The 18,927-nt window shown below is 47.8% G+C and overlaps 1 protein-coding gene across 2 annotated transcripts; it reads left to right on the top strand.

Moving 5' to 3' along the window:
- The first annotated feature begins 2,331 nt into the window (after positions 1-2,331).
- On the top strand, positions 2,332-5,090 carry LOC133893704 (cysteine-rich receptor-like protein kinase 6). 2 transcript variants are annotated; one of them, XM_062334796.1, is made up of 7 exons: positions 2,332-3,222; positions 3,394-3,525; positions 3,616-3,746; positions 3,830-4,040; positions 4,121-4,358; positions 4,458-4,608; positions 4,686-5,090. In XM_062334796.1, exons 1-7 carry the CDS (start codon positions 2,373-2,375, stop codon positions 4,950-4,952), a joined length of 1,980 nt encoding a protein of 659 aa, XP_062190780.1. In that variant the 5' UTR covers positions 2,332-2,372; the 3' UTR covers positions 4,953-5,090. The 2 variants fall into 2 exon arrangements, with proteins under 2 accessions (XP_062190780.1, XP_062190779.1); XM_062334795.1 differs by having other exon boundaries at positions 2,333-3,222; positions 3,616-3,755.
- The last annotated feature ends 13,837 nt before the right edge of the window (positions 5,091-18,927 follow it).

The following is an 18,927-nucleotide window of genomic DNA, read 5'->3' as shown; positions in this document are numbered from 1 at the left end:
AATTGCGCGTTCACAATATATTAGCAGCACAAATCCCAACTGGAGTAGTGATTGTAAGTTTGTAACTGGTGAACTGTTCAAGAGTCCAGTGCTCACGACCCTTGGCCCTGCAGGTCTTTCCACATAAAAGTGTGAACGCATGTTCTTCCCCTATCGTTCACCAGCATCAGAGATGTTTGTTGTCCTGCCCGTGGACTTGACAACATTATGGTCCTTGGCAAAATTATGTCCAAACCTGCAGATACATATAACTGGTGAGAATACTGCTACTCCTTCCAATCACAACAGAGTATTGTTATTGTTCTGGGCATAGACATGGTCTATAACACACTACAATCTAGTTGTACCATTTTCAAAAGTTCAGTTGATATATTTAAAAAAGATAGATGGTGAAAGATTCGTTTTTAATACACCACCCAAAACAACGCTCGCTTGTGATCGTGAGGCACTTCTTAACGGAACTATTGTGAAGTACTAAAGGTGACAAGTTGGTCCGGTTTCCACATGGTTACCCCACGTTAGATAGAGACCTACAGTCACCTCAGTCCGCGCGGCTGCGCCAACTTGCCGCTGATTACGGCGCCAATTGTTTTCCCCCGGCCGATGGCGATAAGTGAACGACGCATGTACGCCGAATGAAACTCCACGCAACCTTCCGCGGCTTCCTTTCCTTCCACGGTTCACCGGTTGACCCAATCTGATCAGCAGCTCAAGTGCCCTCGACAAGTTAAACCCAGAAAATCATACAAAATCTGTTCCAAATTTAAGCATTTTGAATCGAAATAGATCATTTTACCTAGTGGTTAACCTCCCTAACTAACCTAGTGCAACTAGGGACAGCATGGACTCTTGCCATGCCCAGATTAACCGCGGCCCTAACGGTAGTAATAGGAGTGGTAAAATGAAATCATGTGCAGCTAGGGATCCTATTTGATAGGAATTCTTTTGTTTTCAAATTTAGCTATTTATTAATCGTATTTGATATGTTTATAATAATAAGTGGTCTAGATTTTTTTTTCTAATTAACATAATAATTTTGTAATCTTAAAAGCAAACATGATGACTTCTTTTTCTTCTGAATCAATAATATAATAGATATCCTTTCTTCCATAAAGATATATTTTCGTTTTGCCATTCCAGAACTAGGATCCGTTTCGTTTTTACCTCTCCCGTTAAGGCCACGGTCAACCTAAGCATGGCAAAGGCCCATGTTAATAAATACCTAAATTTGAAATTAAAAATTATGAAAAATTAGCAATTTGATTTCCATATAATTTGAGATGCAAAATATCTAAATAAAAAGTTTAAATTAAATAAAATTAATAATACTTAAAATTAGGGTTAGAATAGAAAAAATAAGGATCTATATCAAATATAGTCTAATAAAAAATCAAATTATGATAAAAATCAAATACCTAAATAAAGAGTCCAGTGTAAAATACAATTAATCAATAGCTAAAATTCATAATAAAAAATAAAAAAATCAAAATTCTTACTAAGATAATGGGTTAATTAAGAAGCATTGCGTAGCTCAAAGTCGTCACATGAAGCAGTCAGAATGCAAGGTAAAATATTCTGATTTTGGTTGAACTGTCTACACCAGATATACCATTTTGACAATTAATCAAAACATATACGAATCAAACCAATACATGTATATGATTTAGATACAAGTTTGGAGTATAAATAATTTTCTTTTCTATTAACATAATTTTTATTTCTTCTTCTAGTTTTATGCGTTTTGTAACTAAATAACACTAGCATCATAAAAAACTAAAGAGACTAATTTTTAATCAAAATTATCTGACAAAATATTTTAGCAAAACTAACCACGCTATTAGTATGACCACCTTGCGAGTTGGGTACATTTGAACTGGCAAAAATTAAAACACCCTAAACTGCTTATGAACAAACTTGTGTAGATGGGAACATTGAATCCAGTCTAGACAAACCTAGAGGAGGAAACCGGAGAGCATGGGTTACGAACCTACTCGATCTAGACGGATTGGAAAGGGAAACAGGTAGAATTGGGGATTTGGGAGGAGTGGAATTTGAGGATTTAGGGGTTCAGACTTAGAGTTCCTTTATAATGTCTCTTCACCGTCTCCGCTGCCAGAGTCGCGGCATACAAGCCTTTGCGTTTCCTTGGATATTACAACGTGCACGCTATCAGGCTGGCCAAATGGATGTAATCCTATTACAAGGCTGCAGCAGTGGTGGTTCAGGCCGTGACAGCATGCAACTTGCAACGCCACCAATTGCTACCGTGACTGCTTTCACGTTGCCGTGTGGGACGTCCCGTGAGTCCGTGACTAATTTACCCCGCGTCTACATAAGCGGCCTCCTGACTCCCTCATTCCACCTTGTGCACGATGGCTTGCCGCCTCCTGGCCGTGACCGCCATCGTCGCCGTCGCCCAGCTCGTGCCCCGCTCCACTGGCTACCCATGGCCAGCGTGCGGCACGAACACGACCTTCAAGCCCAACAGCAAGTACCAGGCTAATCTCAACCGCGTCGCCGCCACGCTGCCGAAGAACGCCTCCACGTCCCCGAACCTCTTCGCCACCGTCGTCGCCGGCTCCGTCCCAGACCAGCTCCGGGCCATGGGGCTCTGCCGCGGCGACGCCAACGCAACGTACTGCTTCGGCTGCCTCACCCAGGCCTTCCAGGACCTGCAGAACGACTGCTCTTATGACAAGGACGCCACCATCTACTACGATGCCTGCATCCTCCACTACTCCGACATCCGCGTCCTCTCCGGCAACGACACGGACCCGTCAACGGACCCATACTCCCTCCCGTACCCAGAAAATGTCACGTCGGACCCGGCGCGGTTCAACCGCCTCGTGTCCGCCCTCATGAACGCCACCGCCGATTATGCGGCGTACAACTCCACGCGGCGGTTCGCGACCGGGGAAGCCGACTTCGACCAGGAGTTCCCCAAGGTGTACAGCCTAGCGCAGTGCACGCCGGACCAGACGCCAGCGCACTGCCGGAGGTGCCTTGCCGGGATCATAGCGACGACCCTGGGGGACTTCCAGAACTATATCAGAGGCAGGGTGCTCTGGATCAATTGCAACTACCGGTACGAGATCACACCCTTCTTCAATGGACCTGCGATGGTGCGGCTCACATCACCAAGCGCTGCAGCACCGGTGCCGGCGCCGGCGCCGGCGCCGGCTGTACAGCCAACGGTTCAGACGCCATCGCCAGCCGGAGGAGGTGAGTTAGAGCGCTTATTGCGTCTTTCCGTGAACATGTGAACACTTATGGTCTGTGTGGACCGCGTGCAAGTCACGGAAAAATTATTCGTCTAATTTTTGGTCATCGATTGCAGTTTTGCACACTTAATTGACGTGATGTTTGCTCACACATTCGTTAGTTCACTCACAGGAGGGGAAAAGTACAGTGTGCCCGGCGTGGTTCTTGTAGCTGTGTTGCCTACTCTAGCAGCCTTGAACCTTGTCGCTTGCCTGTGTTTCTGGAGACAGCGGCGGCGGCCAGAAGCACAAGCGAAGCAACCATGTATGTTCCTGCAAATTTCACTGATTTTACGGAGTCAAATACTTCCTACAATTCAAAAAGAAATGACTTATACAACTGATACTTGAACAGATCGTATGTATTCCACTGAAGCAGAGGACATCGAAATGGTGGACTCTATGATGATCGACGTCTCCACCCTGCGAGCCGCCACTGGGGATTTCGCCGAGAGCAACAAGCTCGGCGAAGGCGCGTTCGGCGCGGTGTACAAGGTTGTAACGAGCAAGGATGCCCTGGGAGTTTCTGAACTCAAAATGCTCATGGATCATTGGTTTGCTTTGTTCAGGGTGTCCTCCCGGACGGCGACGAGATAGCGGTGAAGCGGCTGTCGCAGAGTTCGACGCAGGGAGTGGACGAGCTGAAGAACGAGCTCACGCTGGTCGCGAAGCTGAAGCACAAGAATCTCGTCAGGCTCGTCGGCTTCTGCCTGGAGCAGCGGGAGCGGCTGCTCGTCTACGAGTTCGTCCCCAACCGAAGCCTCGACCTGATCCTTTTCGGTACAGATTGAAATTCAAAAAAAAAAATTAATATCATCATATTGATCGCTCCATACTTGATTTATGATCGATGCCATCAGACCCTGAGAAACGTGAGGAGCTGGACTGGGGGCAGAGGTACAAGATCATAAACGGCATCGCTCGGGGCCTGCAGTACCTCCACGAAGACTCACAGCTCAAAGTAGTCCACCGTGATCTCAAGGCCAGCAACATCTTGCTAGACACTAGCATGAACCCCAAGATCTCGGACTTCGGCCTCGCGAGGATCTTCGGGCGCGACCAGACGCAGGCCGTCACGAACCGCGTCGTCGGCACCTAGTTAGTACTTAGTACACAAAACTCATCATTAACCGTGTTCGTGTTCTGCAACATTTAGGTGATTTAATCAAAGAAATTTTGCTTAATTTCTCGTTTCAGTGGATACATGGCGCCGGAGTACGTGATGCGTGGGAACTACTCTGTCAAATCGGACGCGTTCAGCTTCGGCGTAATGGTGCTGGAGATCGTCACGGGGAGGAAGAACAACGACTGCTACAACTCTAGGAGGTCTGAAGATCTCTTGACCACGGTAAGAACAATCCGATCACCATTGTTGTTACACCTTGCGGTGCAGTTTGGCTCACGGCTGCAAACCAAACCGTGCAGGTATGGGAACACTGGGAGGCCGGGACCCTGGCCGAGGTGGTAGACCGGTGCATGGTGGGCAGCTTCCCGGAGGACGACGTGCTGAGATGCGTCCACATAGGGCTTCTGTGTGTCCAGGGAGACCCGGCGGTCCGTCCGATGATGTCATCGGTTGTGATGATGCTCGGCAGCGACACGATCACCCTTCAGGCCCCGTCCAAACCGGCGTTCTTCGCCAGGAACGGCGCCGACAACATGGCCTTGTCAACGTCGTCGGTGCAGGGTTAGCTATGGCTTATGTGTTGCCAGAGAAATTTTCGGTGGATAATACAGACAGAACGGGATATACGAAGGTGTGTTGTCCACGTGTCTGTATGGATCAGTCACATAAGGCTATGTGCTAGGAGCATTTCTTGTGTGTTTCCATGTGAGTATGTCAACTATCATGAATCGTTATATTTAAGATCCAACAGCCCAGATTAACCCCCCACTCCCTCCTCTCTCCAACACCTAACCTCTCTATAGCTTTCGCAAGATTTAAGTCACCAAACCTTTTTTTTTCTGATTAGGAGATGACCCAACGGTTATAAGTGTAACTAGTAAACAAAGGCTCAATTCTTACTAAAAAATGTGACTTGGATACAATTCAAACTCGAAATACTATGGAGCACTTTACAATGTGTCAAAGAGTGATTTCTCCTGACAAAGAAATTTATGGGGTTCTTTCCGATAATAATCGAAAAAGACTTTAACTGGGGGGCTGTGGTTGCATAATCCTAAGGTCCCAATTTCAACCCACATGAATGGCGCTCCCCGCTTTCTTTCTTTCCTTCAGCGAGCCTGCACTCCGCTTCATTGTCTTCCTTCCTCATATCCGATGGCTACTGTTGTAGCACAAAAACATACCCCTAACGGATATGGTAAGAGTCCCGTTCATAAGACGAGGCTCAAACTTGGAGCTAAACAGTGATATGAGGAGAGAGAACAAAACATAAATGAAGCCAGTGTTATGGGGAAAACCTCTGAAAGCCCACTCTCCTGCCATTTGAGGACTTATTTATAAAGAGAATAAGCAGAAAAAATTACCAGCTTACCTCTAATACATTATGCTAAAATTATGTACATAGAGGGGTATTTCGAATATTTCACTCATTTACATACCACGTGGTGGTTATGGTACTATGATAGCTATAGTAATACCATAGTGTATCATCTTAATATCTTTAAGCTGAGGCGTTCCTCCCAACAGTACCCCTCATTCACCGGTTTCGAGGTTCTGAGGGGTGAGCGGATGCACCATGAATTAGCTCCAGCCCCCTCGAAGTCTGGGTATCCAAGGTGGTCTTCCGTTGTTGTAGCGTGGACGTCCTTGCTCAGGAGTGAAAGCCGCGAGGTCCACCGAGGTCACGTGCCAAGTGGTTAAAGCATCTCCGCGTGCAGAGGTTTTTAAGACATCTCCGCCATCGGAGTTATGCCATCAGTGAGGAGATTTGTAAGACATCTCTATCAATGGGGCTATGCCATTGGTGAGAAGGTTTTTAAGACCTCTCTGTTTACGAAGGTTTTTTTAATATCCTATTTTTTATAGAAAATAGAGAAAATTGTGCACGCATCATGCGTATGAACTAGCTGGTAAGCACGTATGCCAGCATGGTGATCAGCGCCAGATACCTTGCAGCTGGTAAGCCGATAGGGATACCTGAATTTACTGTTGATCACTAACACGTGGGATCGAATTCATTTGTTAGTGATAAAGTTACAGTGACTTATCCCGGTCTCTGGTAAGCACGTATGCGTGATCTGTGCTTGGGGCCTTGCAGCTGTTGCGTATGGGCTTGCGTGTGTATTGCTAGCCAGCCCGAATCGCAGGTACCGCTCGCTGTTTGTAGGGGGGAAGCTAGCTCATTCGAGCCTCTGTGACAGCCGGCGTAGTCCGAGGAGGCGGGACTCCTCGGCCGACAAGAGCTCCGCGAGCTGAGCCTAGGAGCCACGGACCCACACGGATGAGAGGATGATTGGAGCATGTCCTGTTGTTTGAAGCGCGGAGCCCGAGCCCTTGTGTGGAGGAGGGCGGAGCGCCGTCCTGCCTAGGCTCAGGGCGACAGCCTTGATAGCCTGTTGCATAGTGCTAAGGTCTTCCTTGGTCGGTACTGAGGTCCTCCGGGCCGCGGCACGCCGTTAGCCTCGATCAAGCGCAGCGCCATTGAGTAACAGGTAAGGAGGTAGGAGCGGGGCACGTCGTGGAGGCCCCCGCTCGCCTGCTTGCAGATGTTGTCGAGCGCTGCGCGGATGGAGCCGGCGAGGAAGTGGCCGCGGAGGTTGGACGACCTTCTGTAAGGAGGGCGGCTGTGGAGCACGTCGTCCGACGTGATGTGCGATGGAGGTGGCCTTCGACGAACAGGTGGTCCGGAGGGTGGAGGTAGGCCGGAGTGAGGCCTTTGGTGTGACGGGGGTCTCCGGCGAGTAGGTTTCTTCGATGAGCTCACCGGGTGCGGAGTGAGGCCTTTGGCGCACAGCATGGCCTCCGGCGAGTACGCGCGGCGTTCGGCGAGGTGGGTTCACAACTCGGACTCCCGCGCGGAGGTGGTCAGATCTCAGAGGTGGGTGTGGAGCCCAGCCCCCGGCGAGGCCTTACGGCCTGAGCACGGCCTCCGGAACTTGGCCACTGGCGCGGGGCGTGCACCTACCGGGCTCGGCTTCCAACATGGCCTCTGTTGGGGAAAATAGTCCAGCCTAAGGATGATAGTTGGCGGTCACTATCAAAGGTCCCTCCAGAGCCTTCGGCCCCCAGACTCGGCAGGAGGCCCCATCCCCGGAGGCTACAAGTCCCTTCAGACCACCTCTCTGGTATTGGTAATATGCCCTAGAGGCGATCGAGTTTACGGATTGGATCTGCTAATGGGCTTTAATGTTGATTAAAGGACCATTAGGGTTTAGAGTCATAATGGGCTTTAATGTTGATTAAAGACCCATTAGCGTGCTCTATATAAGAATAGGCAGGGGCCAAGGCGCATTGAGTTTTTCAGAAACCCTAGCCGCCTCCTATTCCCGAACTCCCTTCGAAACCCTAGCCGGGCGCGCGGTGCTAGCACACTGGCGCACGGCGATTCCATCCTTGTACGTGTGGATACCGTAGAGGCGCTGCTACTATTGTGGTGCTGATCTTCTCGGGAGTACTCGGGACGTACCCGCGAGTACTCGGAAGGTGCTCGGGACGTGCTCGGGACGAGGTTGACGATCGACTACTTGACGCGCACGACGTTGGATTGGTCTGCTCCAACTCTTCTTCCGCTGCACTGCTCGTCAAGTGGTAACGATTCATGATCCCCTACTCGCATGGCTTCCTGGTTGAATGCGGTAGATAAAATTTATTTTGTGCTAGCGTAGCCTACCCGCAACCCTTCAGTGGTATCAGAGCCATCCTGCGTAGTTTTCGATCTGGATCAGTCACATATAGAAGATATGTGATAGAAATAGATTAGATCTATTGTTTTTGATCAGTTCATATGATGGATTGATCAATGCACGGTTGGTTAGGTGAATTAGAGATCGGATGAGATGCCAGTCGATGAAACCACATAGCCAAAAAGATTAGCTCGATCTCCCACCTGGTTTTGCGTGCGACTTGCCCCTACCGGCTGGAATCACCATCGGGGCTAACTGCGTGCATCGCGACATGGTCGGGAGAACAGCAGATCGAGGTCGTGTGTGCTGTCATCGTTTCTGGAAAAACCTCACACGATGATCAATGGGATTGATCTAATGGAAATTGAGGCATTATGAATGACTCGGAATTGGCTCGATACGATCGATCCGATGAGATTTTCATAGCGATTTCATAGATGCGATCTATGTATTTCCGAGAGGTTTTCAGGGTGCTGCCCTGAAACCCGCGGGGGGGCAGCTCCCCCCTCGACCCCCCGCCCGCTGACCGGCCAGCGGGACCGCCGTCGCGTACACGCATAGATTGTTGTAATAACATGATCCCATCACGACATTAGAATTCGATTCTACGCTTAACTCGTTTTTGCAGAGAATGTTGTGACTGGTATGGCCTTGTGATATGTGATGCATGTGTGTAATTTTTCATGGCCTGCGTGTCATGGTTAATTGCAGCTCAAGGCTGTCATGTTATTGTATAACGGCCTGCGTGTCGACTTGTGATGCTTCTTCTCATGTAATTTATCTAGTGCTATTAGGTGTAATAGACTAGAACAAGATCATGGAGATTTGAAGCATGATGATCCGGAGGACAGGAACTGTGGCGATGAAGATCACCATGTGAAGGGGCCATACTATGTCACAGTTAATATGATTGCCTGTGATGTTTTTATGTTCCTGTCATACTATTCTTTCATGTTTTATATGTGGTGGATATGATTTTCATAATAGAGTAGTTTCCCTCAGAAAAATCAAGAGTAATTGATGCCCTTCCAATAGCTGCACCTACAAAGGTTTTGATCATTGTGTGGTAGGTCTGCCAAAGCGGGTGCCATCATTTATCTTAACCAGTTAGAGTGGATGTCGGACATCCACACGCATAGTATTGGTTTACTTGATAAAGCTATCAAAACGGTTTTGGGCTTTGGGGCATGGTGTTGGGCGCCGGGGCATTCGATGCTACCCAGCAAACAAGAGTCACATAGGGATGTGATTAGCAAGGCGTTGCTTACCTATGTCACTAAGTTTCTAGCAGTGATGCCAAAGCTCACTAGAACTTAGTTGAATATGGATCTTGATCCTCTATATGTTGTTAGAGGGAAAACACATATAGTGGAGTATCTTTTGTTAAATTGTTTAATAGAAGATTCACATAGGCATAGTGCTGAACCTACATTTTCTGTTGTAGATTATGGCACCGGCCGCTAGTAACACTTCCAGTTTTAATTTGCGATCGATTCTTGAAAAAGAGAAGCTTTCTGGAACAAACTTTATTGATTGGTATAGAAATCTGAGAATAGTTCTCAAACAAGAGAAAAAGGAATATGTTCTAGAGGTCCCCTATCCTGATGAACCAGCTGATAATGCTCCTGCCACGGATCGGAGGGCTTATGAGAAGCACACCAACGATTCACTGGATGTTAGCTGCCTCATGCTTGCCTGTATGTCCTCTGAGCTTCAGAAGCAATATGAGAACAGGGATGCCCATGATATGATTGTGGGACTCCGAGGCATGTTTGAGAACCAAGCTCGGGCCGAGAGGTACAACACCTCAAAGTCCTTGTTTGCGTGTAGGTTAACAGAAGGCAGTCCAGTCAGTCCTCATGTGATCAAAATGATTGGTTACATTGAGAGCCTGGAAAAACTTGGTTTTCCCCTTAGCCCTGAGTTGGCTACGGATGTAATTCTCCAGTCGCTCCCTGCGAGCTTCGAGCCGTTCATTTTGAACTTTCATATGAACAGCATGGAGAAAAGCATGGCTGAATTGCATGGGATGCTAAAAATTGCTGAGGAAAGCATTAAGAAGAGCTCTAGTCATGTGATGATGGTTCAAAAGGATAGCAAGAAGAGAAAGCGCAAGGGTAAGGCTAAAACTTCGGATGAGATCTCGAGTTCTAAGCCTAAACCTGTTGGAAAGCTCAAGGCTAGCCCTGCCGCTTCTGACACTTGCCACCACTGCCATAAGACTGGTCATTGGCGGAGGAACTGCAAATTGTACTTGGAAGAACTCAAAAAGAAGAAGGGAAGTAAGACTTCCTCTTCAGGTATAAATGTTATTGAAATTAATCTTGCTACTTGTCCTGATGATTCATGGGTATTTGATACCGGATCAATGATTCATACTTGCAAATCGTTGCAGGGACTGAAAAGGACTAGGAAGTGTGCAAGAGGCGAATTGGATGCTCGCGTCGGTAATGGTGCAAAAGTTGCTGCGTTGGCCGTTGGCGTTTACTCCTTATCGCTACCCTCAGGATTAGTTTTGGAATTAAATAATTGTTATTATATTCCTGCCTTGGGCAAAAACATTATCTCTTCTTCATGTTTGGAAGAAGATGATTATGAATTCATAATAAAGAACAAGTGTTGTTCGATATTTTTGAATGGTATGCTCTATGGTAATTGTCCATTAGTAAATGGATTATATATATTGGATCTTGAGGATATAACTATCTATAACATTGATACAAAGAAGCCTCGGCTTAATGATTTGAATCCCACTTTTGTTTGGCATTGTCGATTAGGTCATATAAATGAGAAGCGTATGCAGAAGCTCCATAAAGATGGTCTTCTACATTCATTTGATTTCGAATCATTTGATACATGCGAGTCTTGTTTACTTGGCAAGATGACTAAGACGCCTTTCACTGGTCGAAGTGAGAGGACAAATGAATTATTGGCCCTAGTACATACAGATGTATGTGGACCAATGAGTTCTACAGCTAGAGGTGGTTTTCAGTATTTCATTACTTTCACCGATGACTTTAGTAGATATGGTTACATCTACCTAATGAGGCACAAGTCTGAATCCTTTGAAAAGTTCAAGGAGTTCCAGAATGAAGTACAAAATCATATAGGCAAGACAATTAAATTTCTGCGATCAGATCGTGGAGGTGAATATTTGAGCCATGAATTTGGTGATCATCTAAGGCAATGTGGAATCGTTCCACAATTGACTCCACCGGGTACGCCACAATGGAATGGGGTGTCCGAGCGGAGGAACCGAACTTTGTTAGACATGGTCCGGTCGATGATGAGCCAATCTGATCTTCCATTGTCCTTCTGGGGATACGCTCTAGAAACTGCTGCTTTCACGTTAAACAGGGTTCCATCTAAGGCTGTAGAGAGGACACCATATGAGATATGGACCGGGAAGCGTCTCGGATTGTCTTTCCTTAAGATATGGGGTTTTGAGGCTTATGTAAAACGTTTGTCGTCTGATAAGCTCACTCCCAAATCTGATAAATGCTTCTTTGTGGGGTATCCTAGGGAAACCAAAGGATATTATTTCTATAACCGGGAAGAAGGCAAAGTGTTTGTCGCCCGGAATGGTGTCTTTCTTGAGAAAGAGTTTCTCGCGAAGAGAGTTAGTGGGAGCACGGTGCAACTCGAAGAAATTCGGGAACCACTTGAAAGTGTTTCAGCTCCTATTGAACCACAACTCGGTATGCAAGATGTTGCAGAACCTGTTGTCGAGACACCAGCCCCACGTCGGTCGGAAAGGTTCAGTCGTGCACCCGAGCGGTTTATGTTCCTAACCACGGGGCAGCGTGACATATTATTGTTGGACAATGATGAACCTAAGACTTACTCGGAAGCAATGGTGGGACCAGACTCCAAAAAATGGCTTGGAGCCATGAGATCCGAGTTAGAATCCATGCGAGAAAACCAAGTTTGGAACTTGGTCGATCCACCTGATGGTGTGAAAACTATCGAGTGTAAATGGGTTTTTAAGAAAAAGATAGACGTTGATGGAAATGTTCACATCTATAAGGCACGATTGGTGGCGAAAGGTTTCAGGCAAATTCAAGGTGTTGATTATGATGAAACGTTTTCGCCCGTCGCAATGCTAAAGTCTATTCGGATTCTCCTAGCAATTGCTGCATATTTCGACTACGAGATATGGCAAATGGATGTCAAAACGGCTTTCCTTAATGGAAACCTAAGTGAGGATGTGTACATGACACAGCCTGAAGGTTTTGTCAATCCGAAAAATGCTGGGAAGATTTGCAAGCTGCAAAAGTCCATCTATGAACTAAAGCAAGCTTCTCGGAGTTGGAATCTTCGTTTTGATGAAGTGATCAAAGGGTTTGGTTTCATCAAGAATGAAGAAGAGCCTTGTGTTTACAAAAGGACTAGTGGGAGCGCACTTGTCTTTCTGGTCTTATATGTGGATGACATATTATTGATCGGAAATAATATTCCAATGCTCGATGCTGTCAAATCGTCATTGCAAAAGAGTTTTTCAATGAAAGATTTAGGAGAGGCAGCATACATATTGGGTATAAAGATCTATAGAGATAGATCGAAAAGACTAATCGGATTAAGCCAGAGCACGTACATTGACAAGGTATTGAATCGGTTCAATATGCAGGATTCCAAGAAAGGTTTCTTGCCAATGTCACATGGCATCACTCTCAGCAAGAATCAATGTCCTAAGACATCTGATGAGCTTGAGAGGATGAGTGCAATCCCGTATGCTTCTGCTATCGGGTCCATCATGTATGCTATGTTTTGTGCACGCCCAGATGTCTCCTATGCTCTAAGTGTTACGAGCAGATATCAATCGAACCCAGGTGAATGTCACTGGGCTATAGTAAAGAGTATCCTCAAGTACATGAGAAGAACTAAGGATATGTTCCTAGTCTATGGAGGTGAGGAGGAGCTCGTTGTAAATGGTTACACCGATGCTAGCTTCCAAACCGACAAGGACGACTCGAGATCGCAGTCTGGTTTTGTGTTTTGCCTTAATGGAGGTGCGGTGAGTTGGAAGAGTTCCAAGCAAGAAACGGTTGCTGATTCCACGACGGAGGCCGAGTATATCGCAGCTTCGGAAGCTGCAAAAGAGGCTGTTTGGATCAGAAAATTTGTTTCTGAGTTGGATGTGGTCCCTAGTGCGTCCAGTCCAATGGACCTCTATTGTGACAATAGTGGTGCCATTGCACAAGCCAAGGAGCCTAGGTCGCACCAGAAGTCCAAGCACATACTTCGGCGCTATCACCTCATTCGAGATATTATTGATAGAGGTGATGTAAAAATATGCAAGGTGCACACGGATTCGAATATTGCTGATCCGTTGACGAAGCCTCTCTCACAGCCCAAGCATGAGGCACACTTGAGCTCTATGGGTATTAGATACTTGCGGGATAGACTCTAGTGCATGTGAGAGAATGTGTTCTGTCTATGCTAATGTACTTTTGGATAATTGTTATCTGGTTCCATGAATAATTATCATTTACATTGATCAGCAAGTATGTGACTTGTTTGTGAAACTCTTTGTTTTTATGATGTTATTCTAAATAGTCCCTAATCTCATATCATTGTGTGGGACAATAATGATTTATAGATTAGCACATTTGACTAAATGATGATCATGTTTCATGGATCATAGATATGGAGATATCAAATCAGTAATGTGGACACATGTTAGAGAACATGATGTTGGATAGACCCACCCTGAGATACTGCTGGGATTGTTATTTTTAATGTGCCATCAGTTGTTATTTCAAATGGTGTACCTACAGAATCCTTTGACCTGAGATCATCATTGATTCCAGAATGTGTAGTAACACACTTAGGAGCTTCCAAACGCTATTCCATAACTGGGTAGTTATAAAGGTTGCTTTCGGGTATGTTATGAAACATGTCGTGGGATGTGAGTGATCAAGATGGAATTTACCCCTCCTAAATAACGGGAGAGATATCTCTGGGCCCCTCGAGGTAGTTGGATTGGAAAGTGCATGGCCATGCCAATGTGATTAAAGAGTTAATCATGGTGAATCCACTACTTGATCGAGTGAATGGTCGAGCTATCACAAGGGTGGCACGAATCTCGCCTTGAGCTTGACTGGTATCGTGTGGTAAAGGGATTGGTGCATGAGTATATCAAGGTTCAGCCGATATGATCTTTGTGTGCATTCGGGAGTCAATATGTCCTGCTAGTTACCGCTATTGACTTGCAATTCGGAAAAGGGTTTCCGGATAGCGGCCGTTTACACATGAACCTAACGGGTCACACACTTAAGGGGATGGAATATAAAACTTGTGCTGACTCTAGTGCAAGTGGGAGATTGTTGGTAATATGCCCTAGAGGCGATCGAGTTTGCGGATTGGATCTGCTAATGGGCTTTAATGTTGATTAAAGGACCATTAGGGTTTAGAGTTATAATGGGCTTTAATGTTGATTAAAGACCCATTAGCGTGCTCTATATAAGAATAGGCAGGGGCCAAGGCGCATTGAGTTTTTCAGAAACCCTAGCCGCCTCCTATTCCCGAACTCCCTTCGAAACCCTAGCCGGGCGCGCGGTGCTAGCACACCGGCGCACGGCGATTCCATCCTTGTACGTGTGGATACCGTAGAGGCGCTGCTACTATTGCGGTGCTGATCTGCTCGGGAGTACTCGGGACGTACCCGCGAGTACTCGGAAGGTGCTCGGGACGTGCTCGGGACGAGGTTGACGATCGACTACTTGACGCGCACGACGTTGGATTGGTCTGCTCCAACTCTTCTTCCGCTGCACTGCTCGTCAAGTGGTAACGATTCATGATCCCCTACTCGCATGGCTTCCTGGTTGAATGCGGTAGAGAAAATTTATTTTGTGCTAGCGTAGCCTACCCGCAACCCTTCATCTGGCTCATACATGGCCTTCCGAAGACTCGGAGCTACAACAAGTACCCCCGGAGCCTTCGGCCTCTGAACTCAATAGGAGGCCTTATCCCCAAGGACTGCGGACCCCTTCTGGCCGCCCCTCCGGTGCCCATGCGGCCTTCCAAAGCCTAAAGGCGTGACCGGCCTTCGAAGATAATATCATGGAAGAAAGGACATCCCCCCTCTTTACCGTCGACATGACACGAGGTGACGGGTGATAAATGCCAGTGCAAGTGGTGCTTATCCTGACACCCCAACACGATACAAGTCGTCTTGACACCCCGGCAGAGAGGTGTCGGGCTGTAATTGGCAGCCAGCTCACCCCTCAAGGGGCAGCACCAACATAGTTACGACGGTAGATATTTATCTTCTATGTAGGGTAAAAAGTAGTTATCAAGGATAAATCCCAGTAATTCGGATAGGTTCTAGATATTTGTACATCGTGATAACTTGTACACTAAGATACGTACTACCTTATAAACAGGGGGTCGTAGTCACCTAGAGAAGAGGAGAAAGAAAGAAAAGACACCCAACACAGCACAGAGGAGCATAATCGCAGAGTTTTTCCTGTGATACTCCCCATTAGCCCAGTCTATATCTTTACAATCAATACATTCATGATGTTCCTTCCTTTCAAACTTCATCTCTAAGCTTGAGTCTCCTCCTTAGAAGAAACTCTTGTCGTACTTACTGGGGCAAGACGAACTCTTGCTCCAACAGTGGTGCCGTCCGTGGGGATATCGAACACAAAAGTGCTAAGAGAGGTAGGAATCCACCAGAAAAACCACCTACGCGCTAGCTGCCATATCCACCGTTACAACCATGCAACCATATGTGTGGTCGTCTCAGCCGTGAGCATCACGTATACCCTCCAGCCCTGCTGCCATATGGGACGGCGCTCATTCGGCCTTGACCAACCCAGAACCTTAGGTTGGTACAGAAACTCCAGACCGTACGGAGCCCTTCCAGCCTCTACATGGCGAAGACCTCACTGCACCAGAAGAGGCCGCGACCGAGGTCGCAGCCAAGCAGGCCGCCTTCCAGTGGTTCTGGACGGTCGAACCTCGGAATGTTCCCGCTTGGACTTGGTCCCAGGGTATCTCCTTCGACAACACCTGGGATGCCCCAGCCGAGCCTACACCTTCGGACAACCTATACACCCAGCGTCCTCCCCCATGGCAGAAGGAGGTTTTGAAGAGGCGCAATGCCCCGGAGTGCTTAGACCCCGACTGCGCCTCCGAGACGCCAACCGCAGGGCCCTCGAGACGCCTCATCTAGAAAGTCCACCTCATCTAGAAAGTCCACCTCATCCAGAAAACCAGTTCACCAGATGACCCCAGCGGTCTCCCCAAAGAAAAGGAGGCCCTGGGGAAACCACAGGCTCCAGGGCACGCGACCGTTGGCAGCGACCTCAACATCGACCACAAGCTCCGGTACCCCCAGAGGCATACAAGTGCATCCAACACGGACCAAGACGCGGCCACAACACCAACGACTGTCGGACCCTCACGACCTTCCGGGAGGAGTACCTCGAAAGACAAGCAAGATACCTGGCTACAAAAGGAACCAGAGAAGGACAGCACAAGGGTCGGAAACCTGGAGGAAACTCCCGAGCAAATCACTATCCCTCCGACCCCGCTCCGTTGCCACCAACTCCGCTACCTACAGCGCAATACCCCAGCGGCAAGGACTGAGTCAAGCACGTTGTCGCCAGGCTTCGGGCGGATTACCCCTGGACCCGGGCAGCGGCTAAGGGCCGAGGGGGTCAAGGACCACCTCTCCTGATTGACCTTCGGCTTCGCCTCCGGCCGACACGCCATCGCTAGGCTCCAGGCAGATTACCTCTGGAGCCGGGCAGCAGCTAAGGGCCGAGGGGGTCGAGGACCACCTCTCCCGACTGGCCTTCGGCTTCGCCTCCGACACGCTGTCGCCAGGCTTCGAGCGGATTACCTCCGAAGCCAAACAGTGGCTATGGGCCGAGGGGGTCGAGGACCATCTCTCCCAGCCTAGTCGTAGTCTTTGAGTCTTTCAAGCCTCATAATAAATGCTTTACTCTAGCAAAGGTACGTCCACTGTTACCTATAGATAGTTTACCCAGTTGGTCTATCTTTTGTACAATACGATAAAAAATATGTTGGAGGCCTCCAACCTGACTGCTAGAAGCTTTTAAAACAAATAGCCATTAGGTAGGATGGTAGATCTAGATTATGTCCCTGTTTAGCAGTAAGCAGTATAACTTAAATTACATCTTCCTTTGACAGGAGTTATGAGTAGTCATTCGACTTAGCTATATCTTATACTGCAATTAGCTGCTTACTGCCAACAGTAGACTACAAAACTTAACTAGTAACATAACCATGCAAAACCCACGCCTGCAGTTACGCTGCATGCCTAGGTCACCCAGATGGCAGATTTTGCCAGGGTGTCCTGGAAGGCATTGCATAACCTCAGCAGTGTCGAAGCCACGCCCCGGGGGATGTCCCCGGGGCGGTGATGCGGTACTCTGAGGAATGTTATCGCAAGGAATCCTCGTTGCATAACATGCCTGCACACCGCGGGCACAGCAGACCTAGGTCACCGTGAAGGCATCAAGCCTAGGTTTCCTGGAAGGCGTTGCATAGCCTTGATAGTGTATAGATGCTGGTTATCAAGGGACTTCCTTGGTAATGTAGTTGCAGCGCCCTCGACAGATTTCTTCGGGAGGCGTGACACGCCCATGCACCTGTAGGCATTGCTTGCCTAAACCTAAAGTCACCTGAAAAGGTTTCCCGGAGGGTAGGCTTTGCCCTGGTAGCCAGTGGAGCCCACACACTTACAGCAGCACAGCATGCCTAGGTCACCCAGAGGGCAGATTATGCCAGGGTGTCCTGGAAAGCATTGCACAGCCTCGTTAGTGTGGACGCCGCGTATCAAGGGATTACCTTGATGTGAGGATGTGGTGCTCTGAAAAATGCTGTCGCAAGGAATCCTCGTTGCACGATATGTTTATATACCGCGAGCACGGCGAGCCTAGGTCACCACGAGGGCATCAAGCCTAGGTTTCCTGGAAGGCATTGCACTGCTTCGGTCGTATAAATGCCACGCGTCAGATCACACCCTTGGTGGACAGTGTTGCGGTGCACCCAGGGCGTTTCCTCGGGAGCACGACGAGCCTACACACCGCGGGCGTAGCATGCCTAGGTCACCAGGAAGGCAAGGCTGCCTAGGTTTTCTAGAAGGTATTGCGTAGCCCCGATAGTGTGTAGAGCCTTCGGCATTAATACATGCCAAAGGGGATACAAAGCTTCCGGCAAAAACAGAGAGTCTTACAAAGGATACAAAACATCCGGCAAAAACAGAGAGTCTTACAAAAGGATACAAAACCTCCGGCAAAACGGAGAGTCTTACAAAAGGATACAAAACCTCCGGCAAAAACAGAGACTCTTGCAAAAGGATACAAAACCTCCGGTAAAAAACGGAGAATCTTGCAAAAGGATACAAAACCTCTCGCAAAAACGGAGAGTCTTACAAAAGGATACAAAACCTTTGGCAAAAACGAAGAGTCTTACAAAAGGATACAAAAGCTCCGGCAAAAACGGAGAATCTTACCAAAGGATACAAAACCTCCGGCAAAAATAGAGAGTCTTAAAAAGGGATACAAAACCTCCGACAAAAACGAAGAGCCCTTTATAGAACCTCAGGCAAAAACGGAGAGTCCTACCAAACCTTTGACAAAAGCGGAGAGTCCTACCAAACCTCCGGTAAAAACGGAGAGCCCTTTACAAAACCTCCGGCAAAGACAGAGAGTCCTACCAAACCTCCGACAAAAGCGGAGAGTCTTGCAAAGGCTCCGGCAAAAACGGAGAGACTTCCGAAAACCTCCACGAGGCAGAGCATCTTACAAAAACCTCCACCAAACAGTTTTGCAAAAGCTCCGGTAAAAACAGAGAGACTTCCGAAAACTTCCGCGAGGTGGAG

This window comes from Phragmites australis, chromosome 15 (assembly GCF_958298935.1).
Source record: "Phragmites australis chromosome 15, lpPhrAust1.1, whole genome shotgun sequence".
Classification (NCBI taxonomy): Eukaryota; Viridiplantae; Streptophyta; class Magnoliopsida; order Poales; family Poaceae; genus Phragmites; species Phragmites australis.
Note: the sequence above shows the minus strand (reverse complement) of the source record. Positions and strands in the feature narration are given on the sequence as shown.

Coding starts and splice junctions, on each gene's coding strand:
- LOC133893704 (XM_062334795.1), top strand. CDS start 2,373: ATGGCTTGCCGCCTCCTGGCCGTGACCGCCATCGTCGCCGTCGCCCAG. Junction 3,526..3,615: donor AGCACAAGCGAAGCAACCAT/GTATGTTCCTGC, acceptor ATACTTGAACAG/ATCGTATGTATTCCACTGAA. Junction 4,041..4,120: donor CCTCGACCTGATCCTTTTCG/GTACAGATTGAA, acceptor CGATGCCATCAG/ACCCTGAGAAACGTGAGGAG.